At 55.9% G+C, this 16,770-nt stretch overlaps 6 protein-coding genes across 6 annotated transcripts; 2 read left to right on the top strand and 4 right to left on the bottom strand.

The window, feature by feature from the left end:
• Positions 1-28: 28 nt before the first annotated feature.
• On the bottom strand, positions 29-1,908 carry IE81DRAFT_324664 (hypothetical protein). The gene has a single exon (XM_025514298.1). The coding sequence runs from the start codon at positions 1,530-1,532 to the stop codon at positions 192-194; it is 1,341 nt and encodes a 446-aa protein (XP_025368443.1). The 5' UTR covers positions 1,533-1,908; the 3' UTR covers positions 29-191.
• A 272-nt stretch (positions 1,909-2,180) lies between these two features.
• IE81DRAFT_324662 (hypothetical protein) lies at positions 2,181-6,135 on the bottom strand. Its single transcript, XM_025514297.1, has 7 exons — positions 5,637-6,135; positions 4,984-5,035; positions 4,793-4,875; positions 4,487-4,713; positions 4,196-4,421; positions 4,048-4,126; positions 2,181-3,983 (listed from the first exon to the last, which is right to left on the bottom strand). Exons 1-7 carry the CDS (start codon positions 5,914-5,916, stop codon positions 2,426-2,428), a joined length of 2,505 nt encoding a protein of 834 aa, XP_025368442.1. The 5' UTR covers positions 5,917-6,135; the 3' UTR covers positions 2,181-2,425.
• Positions 6,136-7,580: 1,445 nt separating this feature from the next.
• IE81DRAFT_179648 (hypothetical protein) lies at positions 7,581-8,196 on the top strand. The gene has a single exon (XM_025510693.1). The coding sequence runs from the start codon at positions 7,635-7,637 to the stop codon at positions 8,085-8,087; it is 453 nt and encodes a 150-aa protein (XP_025368441.1). The 5' UTR covers positions 7,581-7,634; the 3' UTR covers positions 8,088-8,196.
• IE81DRAFT_179657 (hypothetical protein) lies at positions 8,197-9,903 on the bottom strand. The gene is made up of 2 exons (XM_025510694.1): positions 9,531-9,903; positions 8,197-9,452 (listed from the first exon to the last, which is right to left on the bottom strand). Exons 1-2 carry the CDS (start codon positions 9,735-9,737, stop codon positions 8,307-8,309), a joined length of 1,353 nt encoding a protein of 450 aa, XP_025368440.1. The 5' UTR covers positions 9,738-9,903; the 3' UTR covers positions 8,197-8,306.
• Positions 9,904-12,545: 2,642 nt separating this feature from the next.
• On the top strand, positions 12,546-14,961 carry IE81DRAFT_324658 (NAD(P)-binding protein). The gene is made up of 9 exons (XM_025514296.1): positions 12,546-12,944; positions 13,409-13,515; positions 13,672-13,694; positions 13,765-13,868; positions 13,961-14,060; positions 14,128-14,187; positions 14,256-14,669; positions 14,749-14,806; positions 14,876-14,961. The coding sequence occupies exons 1-8, from the start codon at positions 12,718-12,720 to the stop codon at positions 14,773-14,775; spliced, it is 1,062 nt and encodes a 353-aa protein (XP_025368439.1). The 5' UTR covers positions 12,546-12,717; the 3' UTR covers positions 14,776-14,806; positions 14,876-14,961.
• Positions 14,874-15,283, bottom strand: IE81DRAFT_324657 (hypothetical protein). The gene has a single exon (XM_025514295.1). The coding sequence runs from the start codon at positions 15,276-15,278 to the stop codon at positions 15,072-15,074; it is 207 nt and encodes a 68-aa protein (XP_025368438.1). The 5' UTR covers positions 15,279-15,283; the 3' UTR covers positions 14,874-15,071.
• Positions 15,284-16,770: the final 1,487 nt, after the last annotated feature.

The following is a 16,770-nucleotide window of genomic DNA, read 5'->3' as shown; positions in this document are numbered from 1 at the left end:
TCAGACTGTCACCACTACGAAGCTCAAGCGAGCAGCTGGAAGAGCGTCGTGATTTTGCTTCTGTGCATCACAATCTGTACGCTAGGCCATCGTCCGGCCTCGGTCTCCTCATTGTCACCAATTTTCAGCGAGATTTCGAAGAATGGGCTCACGAATATGAGAACATGCGCTCCTTTCCGTGTCCACAATGATCACTGCGCATCGCGCGGCTTCTTGGCTGTGGTGACGACGGCTCTCACAGCTCCTTCGGCTCCTCCTTTTGCCCAGCGATTGACGATCCTTCCAAAGCCCCTCAGACCGATAAAGTCGGCATTCCATTCATCCCTGACAGTGTTCTCTCCGCCTTTGCCCAGACCCTGAAGGAAGGTGGAAAAGCCCGGAAAGACGCTGGAAGAGACGTCCTGCACTTCGACGGGCTGCAACCCCGCAGCTTTGAGGTCGGAGAGGTATTGGGATACGTCCTTGAGATTGGTGGAAGGCACTCCGGAAAGACGCATGGTTAGTCTGTGCAGCAAACGGGTAGAGAGCGTCGGAGGCGATGCTATCGGCGTTTTGTGGTCTGCGTGAAATATGCTGAAGTCGTTGGACGACTGTTGTGGTGAGATTGTAGATGAGGAGCGGATCGTCTGATTCGATCTGTCGAGCGGGTACGGCCAAGCTGCGACGAGATCGAACAACACCAACACACCTCCCGGCTTGAGCCTTTGGCTCGCCAGCTGCAGAAACTTCTCCCGCGTGCGAAAGTGATACGCGCAATCCAGTCCATAGATCAGATCATACCTCTCCCATTTGAGCTCTTCATCCTGTCGATGATAGCTGTCAAGGAACTCGATGGCGTCTCCACACCATACCTGACCCGCTTCGTTCGTTTGCTCAAAGGTTGTCGTGGAGAGTGTATCGCACTGCGCAAGCGATCTGGACCGAGCATCGTAAAAGGTGCGCAAACGGCTGCGAGCTCGGTCGGCGTGTGCGGGCAAGGAGGTGACGCCATGCAAACGTCGAGGTCGCAATGTTCTGGCCAGCAAGAGCAAGGAATCTCCGCACCCGTGTCCCACGTCCAAAATTGCCAAGTCGTTCAAGTTTGCCGTCGAGCCTTGAAGGTCGGAGTAGATCTTGACATTGCTGGGCAAGTGAAGCGAGGCGCGATGGATGAGGTAAGAGGCGAGCGCTTGACACGCCCTTGGAAAGGAACGGGTGGGGAAAAAGTCGTGAATGTTAGGAGAAGATAGGAAAGCGTCTTGATGCAATGCGATAGGTCCAAAACCGTTCCACCAATCCCTCGTATGGTCGTGCTGCGAAAGAGTGCCGAACGACCGATCTGGCTGCGCAAGCTTGTGGTCCTGATGCAGCGCAGGTCTATCCCACAGACCCATATTGATCCACTCGGAGTGCGCTTCTGCATTGAGCGCAATATGAGAAAAATGCCTGTAGCTCTCCTTGCGTGCAGGGTCGCTGCTGGCACCGTCTCTGCTCCAGACGAGCTTGCGCGCCCATTTCAAGACCCACGTCGCACCCGCCACGGCGGCTATCATGGCGAGCGTGAAGAGCCAAGGATGTCTGGCGGATGGCTGACGAGTGGCATGTCTACAAATCGCAGCAAGACGCTGCTCCGCCTGCCATCTATTCTTGGACCCATCCCATCCGCTTTCCAGCCAGTCGCACACCCTCCCTGCGCTCATTCTTACGTCCCCCGGCCGAACCGAACACCAATGCGCGCGCGCCAAATCCCAAATTCGCTATATCGCCAATCAGAATGTAGGCTGCGCGCACACCTCCTCTCCTCTCCGCTCAGGCTTGCAAAAGGCCAGATAGTGGGGTGCCGCAAGGACGCTCTTGTAGTTTTCCTGTGATTGTGCTCAATCTGAGATCAAGGTCTTGCTTGACACACGCCTGGCAAGCAATGTGGACAGAAAAAGAGTGGTGATCATAAAGCAGCAGAGCCGCAACTCCAATGCTGCGGGCCAATCTCCAGCACGTCTACTCATAAATGCAGCACTCGTGACTCGATCGCGACCGCGGCGGGAAGCGCGCTCACTCCCACGGTATACGTGCGAGCAGCCATAAAGTGCGCGCGCAATAGGGATAGCTCGGCGCAAGCCTCGCTCTTTCCACAGCGGTACACACTGCTCGCATCTCAGAACCTTCGATCACCAGACTCATCAGTCAAGCATCAGCCTCGCTGGCAGAGAAGATATCGCGTGACTGTTTCTTTTTATATATACTTTCTTGCATGGGTCGGCGCCCAACTGATTAGGATGTCTGGGCGCGAATGCGACCGATGTGGGTCAAGTCCGGGACGTTTTAGATCGAGCATAATGCACGAACGAGGGTGAGAGTGAAGGGGAAGGGAGAAGAGGAGTCGATCACCCCCCAACAAACGGGTCTGATGCCTGCGAGGAGTGAAACGAGAGAGACCCTAGCAAGCCTAGATGCGCTCGGCTCTCCAGCAGCTGGCGTACATGTTGACCTGATCGATGCTCTTGCCAGTCTCCCTGATGTGCACCGGGCTAGTCTTGAATCCAGCCCTGTCGAACCTCTCATTGTACCAAGGATGCTTTGCCGCTGATCTGTAGTACACGCTTCCTCCCTGCGCCACGCACCTGGCGAGCTCGGCGATCTCCCTGTCCAGATCACTGATGCTCTTGTCCGCATCCCTCCTGGCAGCCTTGACGCTAGGGAAAGCCGTACCCGGCTTGACCGGGTCGTACCAGTCCATGTGGTCCATGGTGATGGCCCGCGTCAGGCTTGCATCTTCCAGGCCGCGAAGCACATTGACAATAGAGTCAGTGTGCAATCTAAATGCATCCAACCTCCTACAAGCGTCTTCTTTGAGCTTCTTGAAGGCCTCTGGCTTGAGGTACAACGGGCAGCTCTGCTTGGTGTAGTTGCCCATCAGGCACAACCTATAGTGGTAGTTTTCGTTCTTGAACAAGCTCCTGTGAGGAATAGGATCCAAAGTGTCGATAGCGTACTGCTCGGTAGAGACGCCTTCGTTCACGAAACAGTTCATCTGGTTGATGGGCACGCCCAGTGCGTTCCATAAAAAGGCAGGGTTGGACAAGAACCACCTGATGAGGGGTTTGTTGATGATCCTGCCCCTCATACGTCGCTCCCAAATCTTGACCTGCTCTTCAATCGTCTCGGCCTCGCAAGCAGCCTTGACATCGCGATTGACACGTCCCAAAGAGAAGGCGGCCTTGGCAAGTCTCAAAGCGTGTCCAGAGTATCCTCGGAAGTAGAAGTTGCTCTTGAACGCTTCGGTGTTTAGACGCCAGAATTGGTAAGCGTGAGAGCTGAGGAAAGGAGAGATCTTGGTGTCGAGCAGGTTGCGGAAGTCTGCGTGCTTTCCTTCTCCAAAGAGCGCCCAAAACTCCTCGTACTCCAGAGCGGCAATGCACGCCAGCTTGAGCTCCAAGATATGACCTTGGCAGGGATTCATGTCGATGCAGTGGATGCGCTTTGGCTCGCCTGCGACAGCGTAGTGAAGAGCGTTGCACCCAGCGGACGTGATGCAGAGCACAGAGTCGTTGGCGCCAATGTCAAAGTGCTTCATATCGACATAAGGGTCTTCCCACGCGAAGCCGTAAATCCAGGTGCGGAATTGAGAAGCGAACTCGTTGTCGACAAAGGGCAATCTCCATTGCCTGCGTTGGTAGTGGAAAGAGCTGAGAGGAATCTGAGGTCCGAGGTCAAGGCGAACGTTTCCGGAAGAGTCACTGGCGTTGCCATCCGAGCCTCGGCGGCGGCTCACGACAAGCCCAGACTTTTCGCGGCCATTGTGAGCGGAAGCAAAGGCCGTGTCGATGCTGCTGGCGCTACCTTTCTCCGAGAGCTGAGAGCGGGCGCCTTCGAGGAAGTGGCTGAAGCTGAGCTCAGGGAATGAAGGTGGCACGATAACGCGGTTTCCGGCCTCTACTTCAAACGCCTGGATAGCAGCAGTAGTGTCACGAGCGCGAGAGCATCCAATCCAGATGTAGTAAGGGCTGCATCCACGCACCTCAGGTCAGCAGGTTATGACTCCCCCTTGTCAAGCACCGCTACACTCACATTCGCACGATGAAAGGCACGATAAAGTTGTTGCGGCCATTGAAGCACTTGATCGTTCCGAATTTGTACTCCAGGTAGTCTGTCCAAGAGGGAAAAAAACGTCTCAGTCCCGAGCGCCTGGCACACACGATACCGCCCTACTGCTCACCGCGTCTGGCAGGGTGAAGCTCGACGTGATCGAGTTCGAACCAGTGAGACCAGAAAAGACGACTGAGCCAGCCGCACTGTCTGCTCGTATCGCCTCCGATGATGGCACTCTTGTCCGCAGATGGCGCGCTTCTACCAGAGACGTAAAAGTCTACAACGCCGTAGATACCAGTCTCGGGGTCGAGCATGTCGTTGATGCGGTCCATGACGGCGTAAAATGGAGGGATCTGCGTCGTAAAAGATCACAGTCAGCCGAGCACGCTTCGCTGATGGCGCGACATGCCACACTCACCATCGAGATACTGTAGGAGCAGGTAAAGAGGTCCACCTTCTGTTCAGGTGCCAAGCCAGGCAATTGGAAATCACGAGCGTCTTGGCAAAGCACCTGCACATTCTTCAAGTCCATTGCAGCGAAGCGCTTCTTGGCGACTTCGAGCAGCGGGGCGCAGAGGTCGATGAGGTAAATCTGGGATAATTCGTGAAGAGGAAAGTATTTTGACATCTCCTCGATGTTCCATCCTATTGCGACACGTGAAATTTTTGGCGACGTTCAGCTTGTGCTCTGCGTAGAATTCAAGGTGCGTAATACCCTGCTCACCTGTACCACCGCCAACGTCGACCCACACCAGGGGTTTCCCAGGGTTGGTACGTTGCATCTCACGAAGCTGGGCAGCGCACAATCTGTATGAAAAGCAACAATGGGTTGGGTCAGCTGCCAAATCGGCCTTCCCGACCGCTTCTACAAACGGCTCCGTTTCCCAACGGAGCCCCCTTCGCGCAATCACTCACTTGAGCATAGTGCGCCTGCCGCGGAGCAAGCCGCTGCGCGTGGCATCGTACACTGCAGTCGAGTGGGATGGAGAATTGTGGGGCAAGCGTGCGCGTCAGCATCTCGATCGATGCAGAGGCCATCAAAGCGATGAAGGCAGGACGGCGTACAGGGCAAGCCAAGACGACTGTAAAGATCAAGTCGCCGCATACATCCCACCTCCCAGCTTCATCGACCGCTCAATCAGCGAATCTTGACCCTTTGCCTCTCTCTCTCCCGCTGTGCATGCGCCGCTCAAAGCCACGTTTGCGCGTCTAGCAGCAACACCACGCCCGCCTATAGCTGCGCGCGCGAAGGTACGACATGCACATGCACAGGTGCACGGGCCAATTCTGCGGGAGAGAGAGAGAGAGGGCGCGTGCGCTCGCTGCCTCTCTCGAATTGCCCCCTCCCCTCACTTCCTTTTTACGTGTGGCCCATATATCCAGGCTGGGATCGCTCGCGAATGGCCAAGTCACGAGAATTGCCTGCCAAGCCGACCCAATTCCCCAAAGTATCACTCAAGACTCCCGCGACCCGGACTGGAACCAAAGCTAGGGGGGCATTCCAGCGATGCAATGGAGCCGTTGTTGGAGGGAAGCGGGAGCATAAACAAAACGGCTTGCCAACTCACCGCCAGCTTGACCTTCGTAAAAACGATCCAGCCTCTCGCTCTGATTGGTGCTCTTGCCGATGGGTGCCAAGAAGCAGTGGTAAGCGAATGAGAGGGCCGTTTTGATACCCGGCACAAAGCGAAGGATGAGTGTGAGAGAGAGGAGACTGATGAAGACCCAGCTGAGGATGTGGATGAGGTGAGAGTTGGCAAGCTGCTCGCCTAGCAAGGGAGAGAGGAGGGTGCTGCTTGATGGCACACCCGTAAGCTTTACCCTCTCGAGGAGGGAAGGGTATGACATCTTTGCAAAAGAGTCAGAAGTGGCACGCTCCGCTTTTGATCAAGTGATGCAACTTTGAATGGCTATGCGTGGTGTAGTTCTTGAAAGCTCACAGAGAGGAACGAGACGTGATCATGGGGAAGATGGTTGATGATGATGATGATGGTGGTGGTGGTGCGGATGAGCGCTGAAGGCGAGAGACTCCTTCTGTCTGATCAAAATCTGCAGAAGAGTCGCAAGTGCATGGGCTGATGGAAGGGGGGGGGGGGGGGGGGGGGGGGGGGGGGGATCACGCGTGCTAATTGGTGTAGCGCGAAATTCGGAAAGAAGTCAAGTCGAAGTCGAAGTCACACAGTGGCTCTATAGCGACCACATACCCGGGAAACGGCAGCCTCGATCGATTTGGCGTGGGCCCCCGTCTCTCTTTTCTCATTGCCATACGGTACCTTGATCAGGCACTCGAGCAGCCAGCACTCCAAGACACGAGACGCTTCAATCCATCCTCCCTAGATTGGTCCCCATATACGAGCGCACGGCCCTGTGAAGAGGCGCGCACGACAAGCACTTTTGGGGCAGGCGAGCAGTTGCTTGCTTGGGCGCATCACTCACTCTCACACCTCTCTCTACCTTTTGCACGAGTGGACAAGCGATTGCAAAGCGTGAAAGAATCGCGAATGCAGCTCGGCTTGGCTGCTCGTGTGAGTCTCAGCTGTAGGCATCCTTAAGCGGGCCGAGGGCACGTCCCCTTCGAAGTCTGCATGTAATCACGCTCCACCCAACCAACACACACGCGACTCGAGCGAGACTCACGCTTCGGCGGGCTCACATTGCTCCGACGCCATCCATTGATGTGCGAAGCTCTGCGAAATGGCACACGAGCGCTTGCGAATTAGCGTCGTAAGAAGACAGGTCTCGTGACGTATTGAACGCTCTCAAAGCTACCTTTCATCTCTGCTCAACCCGCCTCACCGCCTGCTCGAGCTGGCATGTGTGTTCTTCTTGGTTTAGCGGCAAGGAGGCGCACGAGGGCTCGAGCATAGAACTGCAGCAGCGCTAGCAAGCAGCAGCAGGTGCGGAGTGTAAGGGTGGAGCATCGCTGATGAATCTTCGCACATCGCAACCACGTACGTGCGACACAAGACAAGCACAAGGAAGGCAAGAGATCTTGCCTGCGATCAAGCTTGTTACTCCATAACAGCGCATCCCAACTGAAGACTTCCATCAAAATCTGGCCACAACACCACTGGCAGACTGATCATTAGCGCCGAAAATCCGTAGGTGAGAAGAACTCGCAATTAAGCATTCGCAATGCCTCTAGCTCTCTGCATGCTCCCGGCCGCCGCCCCTCATCCAGAAGATCAAAAGGAAATCGTGAATGTGAGCATTGCAGGTCACAAGGCCATGCAGGGGCGGCAAGACACGCGCGTCCGTCCCAAGGTACGTGCCCTCGCGGGGCACGTTCCCTACAGCCCCCCAAGCACACGAGCGCAACGTGACGGGAATTGAGCCGCATGCACGCATGCTGCACGCCTGGCGCTCGATCTTCCCAGCAGTGCCATGTGCCTAGCGCTCGGACCACCCTTTGCTCCACTTTTTCGCAGTCTTCGAATCTTGAATCCCCTTGTCTACTTGTATACATAGTTGCCGCGAGCCTCTGCACCGCCACACATCCCCCCAGGCTGCGGGTTCGTGACACCGACAGACAGTACGTGAGTGCTGGTGGTGGTAGTCTTCTCCCAATGCGTTTTCAGCCGCACAACGTAAAGCTCCATCCCAACCGCCCGCGTTTTCCCCATCGCAACTACGTGACTTGCCAAATCGCGCCCCCCAATTCGCACAATCTATCGATCGGGGGGGGGGGGGGGGAGGCCCTATGGTGGATGTATAGCGGGTCTGCAGCAGCAGCAGGCTCGCTCACCCACCACCCTTGCATGAGCCCGGTCCCGGGTAGAACGAAGGGCGTGAGAAGAAACTCGATCATGTTTGTTTTGCTTCATGCCCCCACCTGCCTCGAATCGACTCGCGGTCGGTCGGTCGGCCGGACTGGCCAGCCGATTTTTCGCCATGCGAGAACGATAGGAGGCAGAGACGCTCAGTCTTCTGGTGTGGCACTTGACTGCAGCGCGTTCCGAGAGCGAGCCAGCGAGCAACGAGTACAAGCACGCACACACAGAGAAAGCGAGGAAGAATGAAGAGATGTGAAGCCGTTACGATATTCGCTTCTCTATAGTAGGTATGTTACATGAGAATGGCAAGCTTCGGTCGATTGCGGGATGACTTCTGGAGGATGCTTCTTGGGTGCTGGTACGGCGTGGCGAGATGCTAATGACGACAAGGCGCGGACACGCACTACAGGGGGCCCAAGAAAGTCAAGACTTGACTGTGGAAGAAGAGACGAGATAAGAGTCTCTTCAATCGATGTCCATGGCATCGCTGGGCTTTTCGGTTGACCATGTAGCAGAAAGAGTAGATCCCTGTGATTTTTGATGAGTGGCTGCCTCCGTGGAGCTTGCTCGAGTGGTGGGCCAGTGGAGCGGTGAAGTGCCGAAGTGCTGGTATGGATTGGGAGCAGCGCTCTTCAACGCGGCATCGAACTCTGAATGCTCCACCTGCTGCAGATGTGCCGCGGCCTTCGACACGAAAGAGAAGGACGCTGCTGGATGTTGTCGCCTCACAGAGGTTTCGTGAGAGTTGGCAGACGAGCCGCCAGCGGTGGGAGTCCCGAGCAAGTCCTCGGGCCTCTTCCACAATATGAGAGCAGCTGCGCTTTCCTCTCGCGAAGGTAGAACGGTATTCGTCGGCGAGGTAGGTCTTGGAGAGACCGACTGCGATCTTGCTCCGTGACCTCCTGTGACGCTCCCGCTCAAGGGGGAGACGCGTCTCTTGCCCCACTCTCCTGCGTGCAGCCCCAATCTAGCAGCCGCACTGTCCCTGACCAAGGCGGCTTGCAAGTCCTCCAGCTTGGACAGCAACTTTGGATGCACTCGAACGCTCCCATCCTCTGCCCGCGCCCCCGCTTGCGATTCTGTCGACGTTGCTTCTGCGCTGATCTTCTCGCCGCATTCGCTGACTGACCCATCGTCGGATGAAGTGTCACTCAATGTGGTTACGACCACCCGATCTTTTCCCACCTCGTAGCTGGAGGGTCCTCGTCTGATCTTCATTGCTACATCGTCAAGCGTCGTGTGTTCGGCGCTCTGACTGTCGCCAATCATCTCTGATTCGCTGCTGGCTGGATGGATCGTGGAGCCCTGCGAGGGGAAGAGATCCACTTGGGAGCTGGAGCTGAAGTGCGCTGAGGCGGAGTGATCTTTTGTCGGAGAGCTTGGCGGGGCCAAAGGTATGGACTCCTCTTTGAGTTGCAAGTCTGGGCTTAGACACAAGGACATGCCGCTCAAGTTGCGTCCCAGTTCCACCTCTGCTTCAGCGGACAAGTGAGGCCTTTTACGAGGAGGTCGTTCATCGCGAAGAAAAAGCCCGCGCGAATGTAGAGCTTGCCTTTTGGAAGGCGCGCCTTCGAATTCCTCGCCGTCCGCATCCGAGTCTGCGTCATATTCCTATCGAGCATGATCAAAGGTATCAGTGTTGCGATACTGCAATCTTGAAGAGATACCGGCACTCTGATGTGAACTCACATGATCGGAAGGCAGCAGATCTAGGGAATCGCCCGTCTGAGGACTGGCGGATGCTCCTGAAAGGCGTCCGCCTTTTGTGCCTCCATCAAGGCTGTAGGACGAGCCGGTGTGCGAGATGTGTTCCGGCTCATGAGGCAGCCTAGTCGATTGACGAGGTCGCTTGCGCCCGTCGCCAAGAGCTGATGTCGCGCCCACTTTCCAGGACATGATCGAGCGTGGAATCTACTTTCGGATCACCTTGATGAGATCCTCGACATAAGTGACATTCGCGTTGCAGTTTGTCGGTGAGAGGCGATCGCGCATCGGTGATGGCTACATTCGGGATGTATGCGGTGGCACGAGACCGCCCAAAACAAGAAAGGCTGGATATACAGTGCGTTGCGATGCCAGGACTTGTCGGGGCTGCTCTTTGAGGATTAGATACACATCACTGAACGTGACAAAGCGTTACGAATGTGAGAAGCAACTTGAGCAGTCTCGGATTGTCCAGAACGGCGTTGCTCCAAGCGCCGCTGGAGTGCGTTTTGGATTTGGGGAGAATGCCGCGGCGTCTTGGAGCAGACGGTGATCGCATCTACATCGATGCTTTGATGTGTGTGTGTGAACAGGCTCAAACAGCCGTGCCGAAGATGAGGGCCCCGAGTGCGGGACGAAGGGCTGAGAGCCGGCAGATGCTTGTCGAAGAAGACCACCTGATACGAATTTGAAAATGAGGAAGACTTGAAATCACAGCGGTGAACATGGTGCGTGGATGCGAATCGGGAAATCGAAATCGTGAACAAATGATGAAATGAGTCGTGAGTCAGAAGTCACGACGCCGCCGCGGCTCACGTGAGCTGCGACTCTCTCATCACGTGCGAGACTCACACTCAATACAATTTATCAATACTCCAGACTCGTGACTCGTTATAGACTCAAGACTGTCCTGCAACGGATCGGCTCTTCGGAGACCGCCGCCATGGGCGGCTCTACTCCAAAGGGATTGGACACTCAGCGATAAAGCGGAACAATTGTGAGTGAGCAAAGGTCAGTCAGTGCTCTCCATCAGCATGGATAGTACCACTCGTCGCGTGAGCTGCACGGTGTGCCTTTAGCATCGCATCGCATCGCATCCGCCTCTCCCCTCTCCATCCCATTCGAGCGTGGCTTGAAATGCCATGGCAGTTCAAGACTCGCTCCTCTTCTTCGCGATTCAATCGCAATATCGACGCTTTGATTCGGCACACTAAAGGCGCAAGCAAAGCGCGAACGTCAACGCTCATTCATCATGGAATCACGAGACACGAGTGTGCCCGCTGAAAACCAACAGCTCGATCGTGATCGATTCGCGGTCGATAAGTGCGTTCCTTCACCTCTTCGCTGCGTCAGTTCGGCGATTTCTATCAAACTACGCGAGCAGTTGCGCCTATTGCATTTCAGAATCAGCTCTCCTTAGCTCGAAACCTCACCGGCATGATGCGTGCATCCATATGCACGCCAGCGATTCGCCGTAGAGGTGGTGTAGTAGTAGTACGTGGTCAAGGGGTAGATAGAGCACAGTGTAGAGCATCGTGCCGTGCGTAGCTCATCTGCATTGGCCGCGCGATGAGTTTGCGAAGTCAAAGTGGCGGATTCGAATGGACGGCTTGCACATCGTTCGTTGCATGATGACAGCGAGGCACAAACCGGGCACCGATGCGCCGGCATTGTGATTCGCGGCGCGAGAGCGTGCATTGCGGAGGCGGGATCCAGCTCTCGCACGCGCCACCTGCATGGGCAGTGCAGTGAATTCGTGAATCAGGAATCGTGAATCGTGAGTACTTTGACTCATCGTGATCGACGACTCTTGACTGTAATCGCATTCCCGCCTTGTGGTCCGTGCAGCGATAGCAATTCAAAATCATACGCTGCAGTCTTTCCGTGCTCGCACGCGCGGAGGTCCGGCCGTTCACAGCAGCAGCGATCACGAGTCACGTCACAGCGCACACATAACAGAGTCGCCTGCTTCATCGCCCAGGCGCAAGGATCAGAATAAGCCCTTCACCAACTTGCTGACCCGCAATCATCAATCAGCCTGCTGGAGCGAGCGAACGCCGCCCGCTCCACCGAAGCCATTCTCAAGTTCAATCAAGAATGTGAATGTGAAGTTTGAATGCTGATGCTTCATTGCAACGGCTGCAAAAGCCGACTTGACACCTGCATGCTGCTCATACCTCGATCGATGTAGCTGGAACTTCGCCAGCCAGCGGCCAGCATGTGAAGTCGAGACCAGGCGCTGCATGTCATGCAAGCTGCTGCTGCTGTGCAGAGTGGGGAAGAGCCAAAGGCCAGAACTTGCTCTTCCAGCTGAAATGGGCAGCGCATTTGCTGGCGTTCGATCGCGATCGACCGACCGATGAGGTGGTTTGCATGCAAGTGATTTCAATCGTCACTCATCATCTTGTTGAATCTTGATCTGAGCGCACGCACCGCGCGCCGCCGTGGCGCCGTATCGCCGTGCATCAGCCATGCAGCCCGCGACGTTCGTCTCGCCATGAGCTGCCAAGGAGCTGGCATCTCTGCTGCAGAGTTAGCCGAGATGAGAGGCGCTAGAGGAGAGACTCTTTCGGTGTTGAGATTTGAACTCCTTGATGCACGAAATGTCACCGTTGCGGTGTGGAGCCGCGGTGTTGTTGTGCGTACAGAGGGTGCCTGAGACAAGGCAGACGTGCCCGCGTCAATTGATGCTGTACCAAAAGATTCATGATGGATTGGCGCCAAGTGTGGCACGCCGTAGCCACAAACCAGATCAAATCAGTCGTCCGTCGTCCGTCGTCAGTCGTCTGACGGCCTCGGCCCGAGCGGCCATGGCATATCTGCACCCGCCATCAGACGCCAGCGGGCTGGCTTGCCATAAACGCACGCAGCTCGCGCGCACTGCGCCGCACGTTGCTGTTAGTTCACGATTCGTGATTGCTGCTGCTGCTGCTGCTGCTCGTTCGCTCACTCAGACTGCGCCCCTGGACAGCGAATCGTGTCAAGAAGCAGCCTTGGTTCTGATCATCCTTTGGTGTGCGCGGTTAGGCATGTCATTCCCTTCTTCACCACCACCACCACCATCGCACGCACTTCACACAGGATCTCTCGTCGGCCACATCATCTCTCCGCATTGCGTACGCAAGCAACACTACACACTTGATTTCGCGCTTGTCATCCCTTGAGTCTCGAGATGTCTTTTCTTCGCTCTGCTCTTCCCGCCACCCGAGGCGCTCTGCGCACCGGTGCTGCCTCTTCGGCAGTGCCAAAGTTCGCAACCGCCTCCAAGGCTGGACTTGCTTCTCCCATGGCTCCTCGCAACTTTGTTACCTGGTTCCCCACTTCTGAGCCTCGTCTCTCCGAAGTCCAGCAAAACCCTGGTCCTCCCCCTCCCGTCGAGAACATTGGTGTCGATGCCGTGTGAGTACAGAACGAAGGGGAAAGGTTTCTGGGTGCTCCTTGTTGGCGGTGCCGCAATTGCGGCAGTCTACGCGCCGTGCGATGCTGTTACACAGCGAGAGGCGTACGAGGAGACAAACGCCTTGCACAGCTCGTTTTGTCCCGGTGGTCAAAGCGACGACGCCGCTGGCAGGCAAGAACAAGCAAGAGCAGCTCAGGGAAGCGAGTGCATCCGCGGCCTCGAAAGCGCTTTCGCTCGAGCGCCTGCGCGGGACGTGCATAAGCTTTTCCGCGCAGGGAGCTGTCTGCTCGCGCGGCAGCCGCCACCGCCTCCACTTTGCGGCAGGTGGGGAAGCCGCGCGCGCACAGAGGCGCAAAGCAGCAAATCCTCGCAGCGATATAGGCGCAGCCTTGTCATTCCTTTTGAAGAGGTCTCAGTTCCCATCTTGCTGACACATTCATGATCAATTGGGATCCGCGTACAGTCTGCGTCAAAACCCCAACGACCCTCACACCCACACCACGACCATCTTCTCCGAGTTCTCCCTTGAGGGCAAGACTGCAGTCGTGACTGGAGGAAACGGTGGTTTGGGTGAGTTGGCGTCACGGTGCTTGGCGTGCGCGTGCGCTCTGCATATCGGCAAAGCGCGGCATTTGAAAGCTGCGCTGGCGGCGGATGATGAACAGCTGCAGTAGAGCACTAGCTCATAATTCGAAAACTTCGCCCCGCGGACCGCTTATCTGACAGGTCTGGAGATGGCTTTGGCTTTCGTAAGTGCTGCATGCTGTATTTTGAATGAGCTCCACGGGTTGACACTGATGCACGAGATCGAATTGTTAGGTTGAGGCTGGTGCGCACGTGTACGCTATCGACGTGCCAGAGCAGCCCGGAGAGGAATTCAAGATTGTCGCCGAGCACTGTCGTATCATGAACCGCGACTTGAAGTGAGTCTTAGTGGCAGTCCCTCTGGTCCATCCAGGCTTCTCGTAGCGCGAGCTGACTTGGGTGTTTCGCGACTCCTGCCCCCACTCCCCAGGTACATCTCTGCTTCGGTCACTGACGACAAGGACATCAACGATGTGATGGAATTCATCGTTGGCGACTCTGGCACAGGCACTTTGGACATTGCTGTGGCTGTGAGTATTTGTTCTCGCTCTTCATTGCGTGTCTGACCGCTGACCGCCTTGGTGCAATGTATCGCAGGCCGCTGGTATTCTTGGCACTCACGATGCTCTGGTGTACCCAGTAGAGGACTTCAAGAAGGTGAGTTCATCAGGGTACAGCGCAACAATTGACTTCGAGTTGATTCACATCTGCTTTTCATGCCACAGATCTTCGATGTCAACACCACTGGTGTCTTCTTGACTGCACGTGCAGCAGCCCGTCAAATGTACAAGCAAAAGGAGGTTCAAGGCTCGATCATCCTCATTGCCTCCATGTCCGGCTCCATTGTCAACCGTGACCACCATTGGGTTGCATACAACGCCTCCAAGTCTGCCGTTCTCCAAATGGGCCGTAACTTGGCCGCTGAGTGGGGTCCCCACAACATCCGAGTCAACTGCATCTCTCCTGGTCACATCCGCACCCGCATGACCAGTGTCTACTTGGATGCCAACCCTCACCTGCTTGCCAAGTGGTCCACCTCCAACCCTCTCGGACGTCTGGGTAGATCCGCAGAGATGCGCGGTGTCGCCGTCTGGCTTGCTTCCCCTGCTTCCAGCTTCTGTAATGGATCCGACATCATTGTGAGTGTCTTCCGCAAGATTGGATTCGACGATTGGAAAAGTCGAGATGTGGCTGATTCATGCTGTGCCCACATCACAGGTCTCTGGTGGTCACCAAATCTGGTAAGAGCAGATTCCTCAAGACAATATGCAAAGAGGTGGGTTCAAACGCCTTGCGTCTGCGTCCACTCGTTGCGCCATTCTGATGACGCGATTCATCTTTGCAGCCCACATCACCAAAGCAAGACATTCCTCATTCTCTCTCTGGCTTCGTTGGCCCCTCCGCAAGCCGTACCTCATCCAACATTCTCAGGCCCAAACACGAGCCTTGTTCGTGATGGCGTCCCGTCGGAGGAGCGAGCGTTGTTGAATGCATTTCGCAAATCCGTGATCTCAAGAATGATCAGACACTTCAGACCGCGCCTATTGCCCACTGATGTTCATTGTGAATTGGCTGGGCGATTGTGCGAGCGCAAAAGGTAATGTGCCCAGCTTCCCCGTCCTCTGGTGGAAGTCGAGGTGGGGGCGTGGCAGTGCGAGCATGTAAGGCGGATGGTGCAGATGACGTTTTGAGAGAGTCTTTTGCGCTCGAGATTGATCTGCAACCTTCAAAAGATGTTCGAGCAGCATGGAGATGAATCTTTCTGATAGCCGTGGTGCGAGGAACTGCGTTCAAAGTCCAACGCATGCTGATGAGCATTCAATTGAATGAAGAATGAGCTGTCACGAGTTCACGGGTTCACGAGTTCTGGCCCATTGTAACACGTGATCTTCCTTTCGGTCTCCCGTGTGGCCCGTGCGCTTCATGCGGCGTTCGCGTAGATCGAGTTGGATGAATTGCCGCACATGCGTTGGGTGCGGGTGGAGAGAGGCGGCCTGCAGAACGAGGTGTGCAAAAGTTGCGTATTGCCTTAGAGCACGTCGATGTCGGGAGGGGGGGCTCGCAATACAGCATCTTGCCCGACTTGACTCGATCGTGGACTCTATCATCCTGATTTCGCACTGCGCCACGAAACGAAAGAGGAAATCGCCGCGTTCTTGGCAAGATTTTCTGCTTGCGCGTCTTATTGGAGCGGTTCTCTTTCTTATCGTCTTGGTGAATCACCGGCAAGACCGGCGCACTGCGGAGAAAGACGTGTGGGGAGTCCACCAGGCACGAGCTTGGAAGAGGGAGTTTGGCGAACGACTTGGCCGGCTCAACTTGGACAAGATCGAGGAAGGACCAATTGGAAGGCCAAGTCATTCGAGCGACTTTTGTTCCTTCCCTCTCTTCATCCTGGCCCCCCCCTCATCATGCTCGCACGCAGCGCCTTTTGTCCCTTTACGTTTTCCGGAGCTTCTCCCTCCATCCAGCTCAGATCGACTTGTCCATCCTTCTCTCGCTGCTCTTCTTCGAAAAGAGCCTTTTGGGCCTCTGCAGCAGCGCACCAAGAGGGAGATGCGCGAGGCCAAAAAGTGACGGGATTGGTGTATGAGAAGCATGGAGAGCCGCAAGAGGTTGTCAAGGCGCATAGCTGGCGATTGCACAGTCTCAAAGAGGGTGAGGTGGGAGTAAAGATGAGGTTGGCCAGTGTGAACCCGGCGGATATAAATGTGTGCGTGGATGTGTGTGTGTGTGGGGAAGGGGCGCCGAGCTGGGTACAGCTTGTGCGGGGGGTCCAACTTTCGCTGAAGATGCACGCACGCATACACCCTTCTTCCTCCACCTCCCCTCCCTCCTTCTCATCGCTTCTCTTGCCACCCTCCCAATCCGCTGGCGTATTGGAATTTGCAACCTTGGAAGATTGCAAGGCGTCTATCCCTCTGTACCCTCCCCGAGAGATATTCCGGGCTTACAAACCCCGCACAGGGTAGGAGGCAATGAGGGACTGGGCGAGGTGCAAGAGCTGGATGAGAAGGGTCGACAAGCAGGTCTCAAAGAGGGAGATTGGGTCATCTTTGGCAAACCACAAGTGAGCGTTGCAGATCGTTGCAAAATTTTGCGCTTTCTATTTGCTTGGCGAGGAGTGGATGCGGATGCGACACCACGCTCGCTTTGATCTCGGATCTTGTCTGGATGGGTGCGCGGCTGACCCGACTTGATTGGCTGACCTGACCCACCCCCCCACCCCCCCCCCCCCCC

This window comes from Ceraceosorus guamensis, assembly GCF_003144195.1.
Source record: "Ceraceosorus guamensis strain MCA 4658 unplaced genomic scaffold IE81scaffold_45, whole genome shotgun sequence".
Classification (NCBI taxonomy): Eukaryota; Fungi; Basidiomycota; class Exobasidiomycetes; order Ceraceosorales; family Ceraceosoraceae; genus Ceraceosorus; species Ceraceosorus guamensis.
The sequence above is the reverse complement of the archived record's forward strand: the minus strand, read 5'-3'. Positions and strand labels throughout refer to the sequence as shown.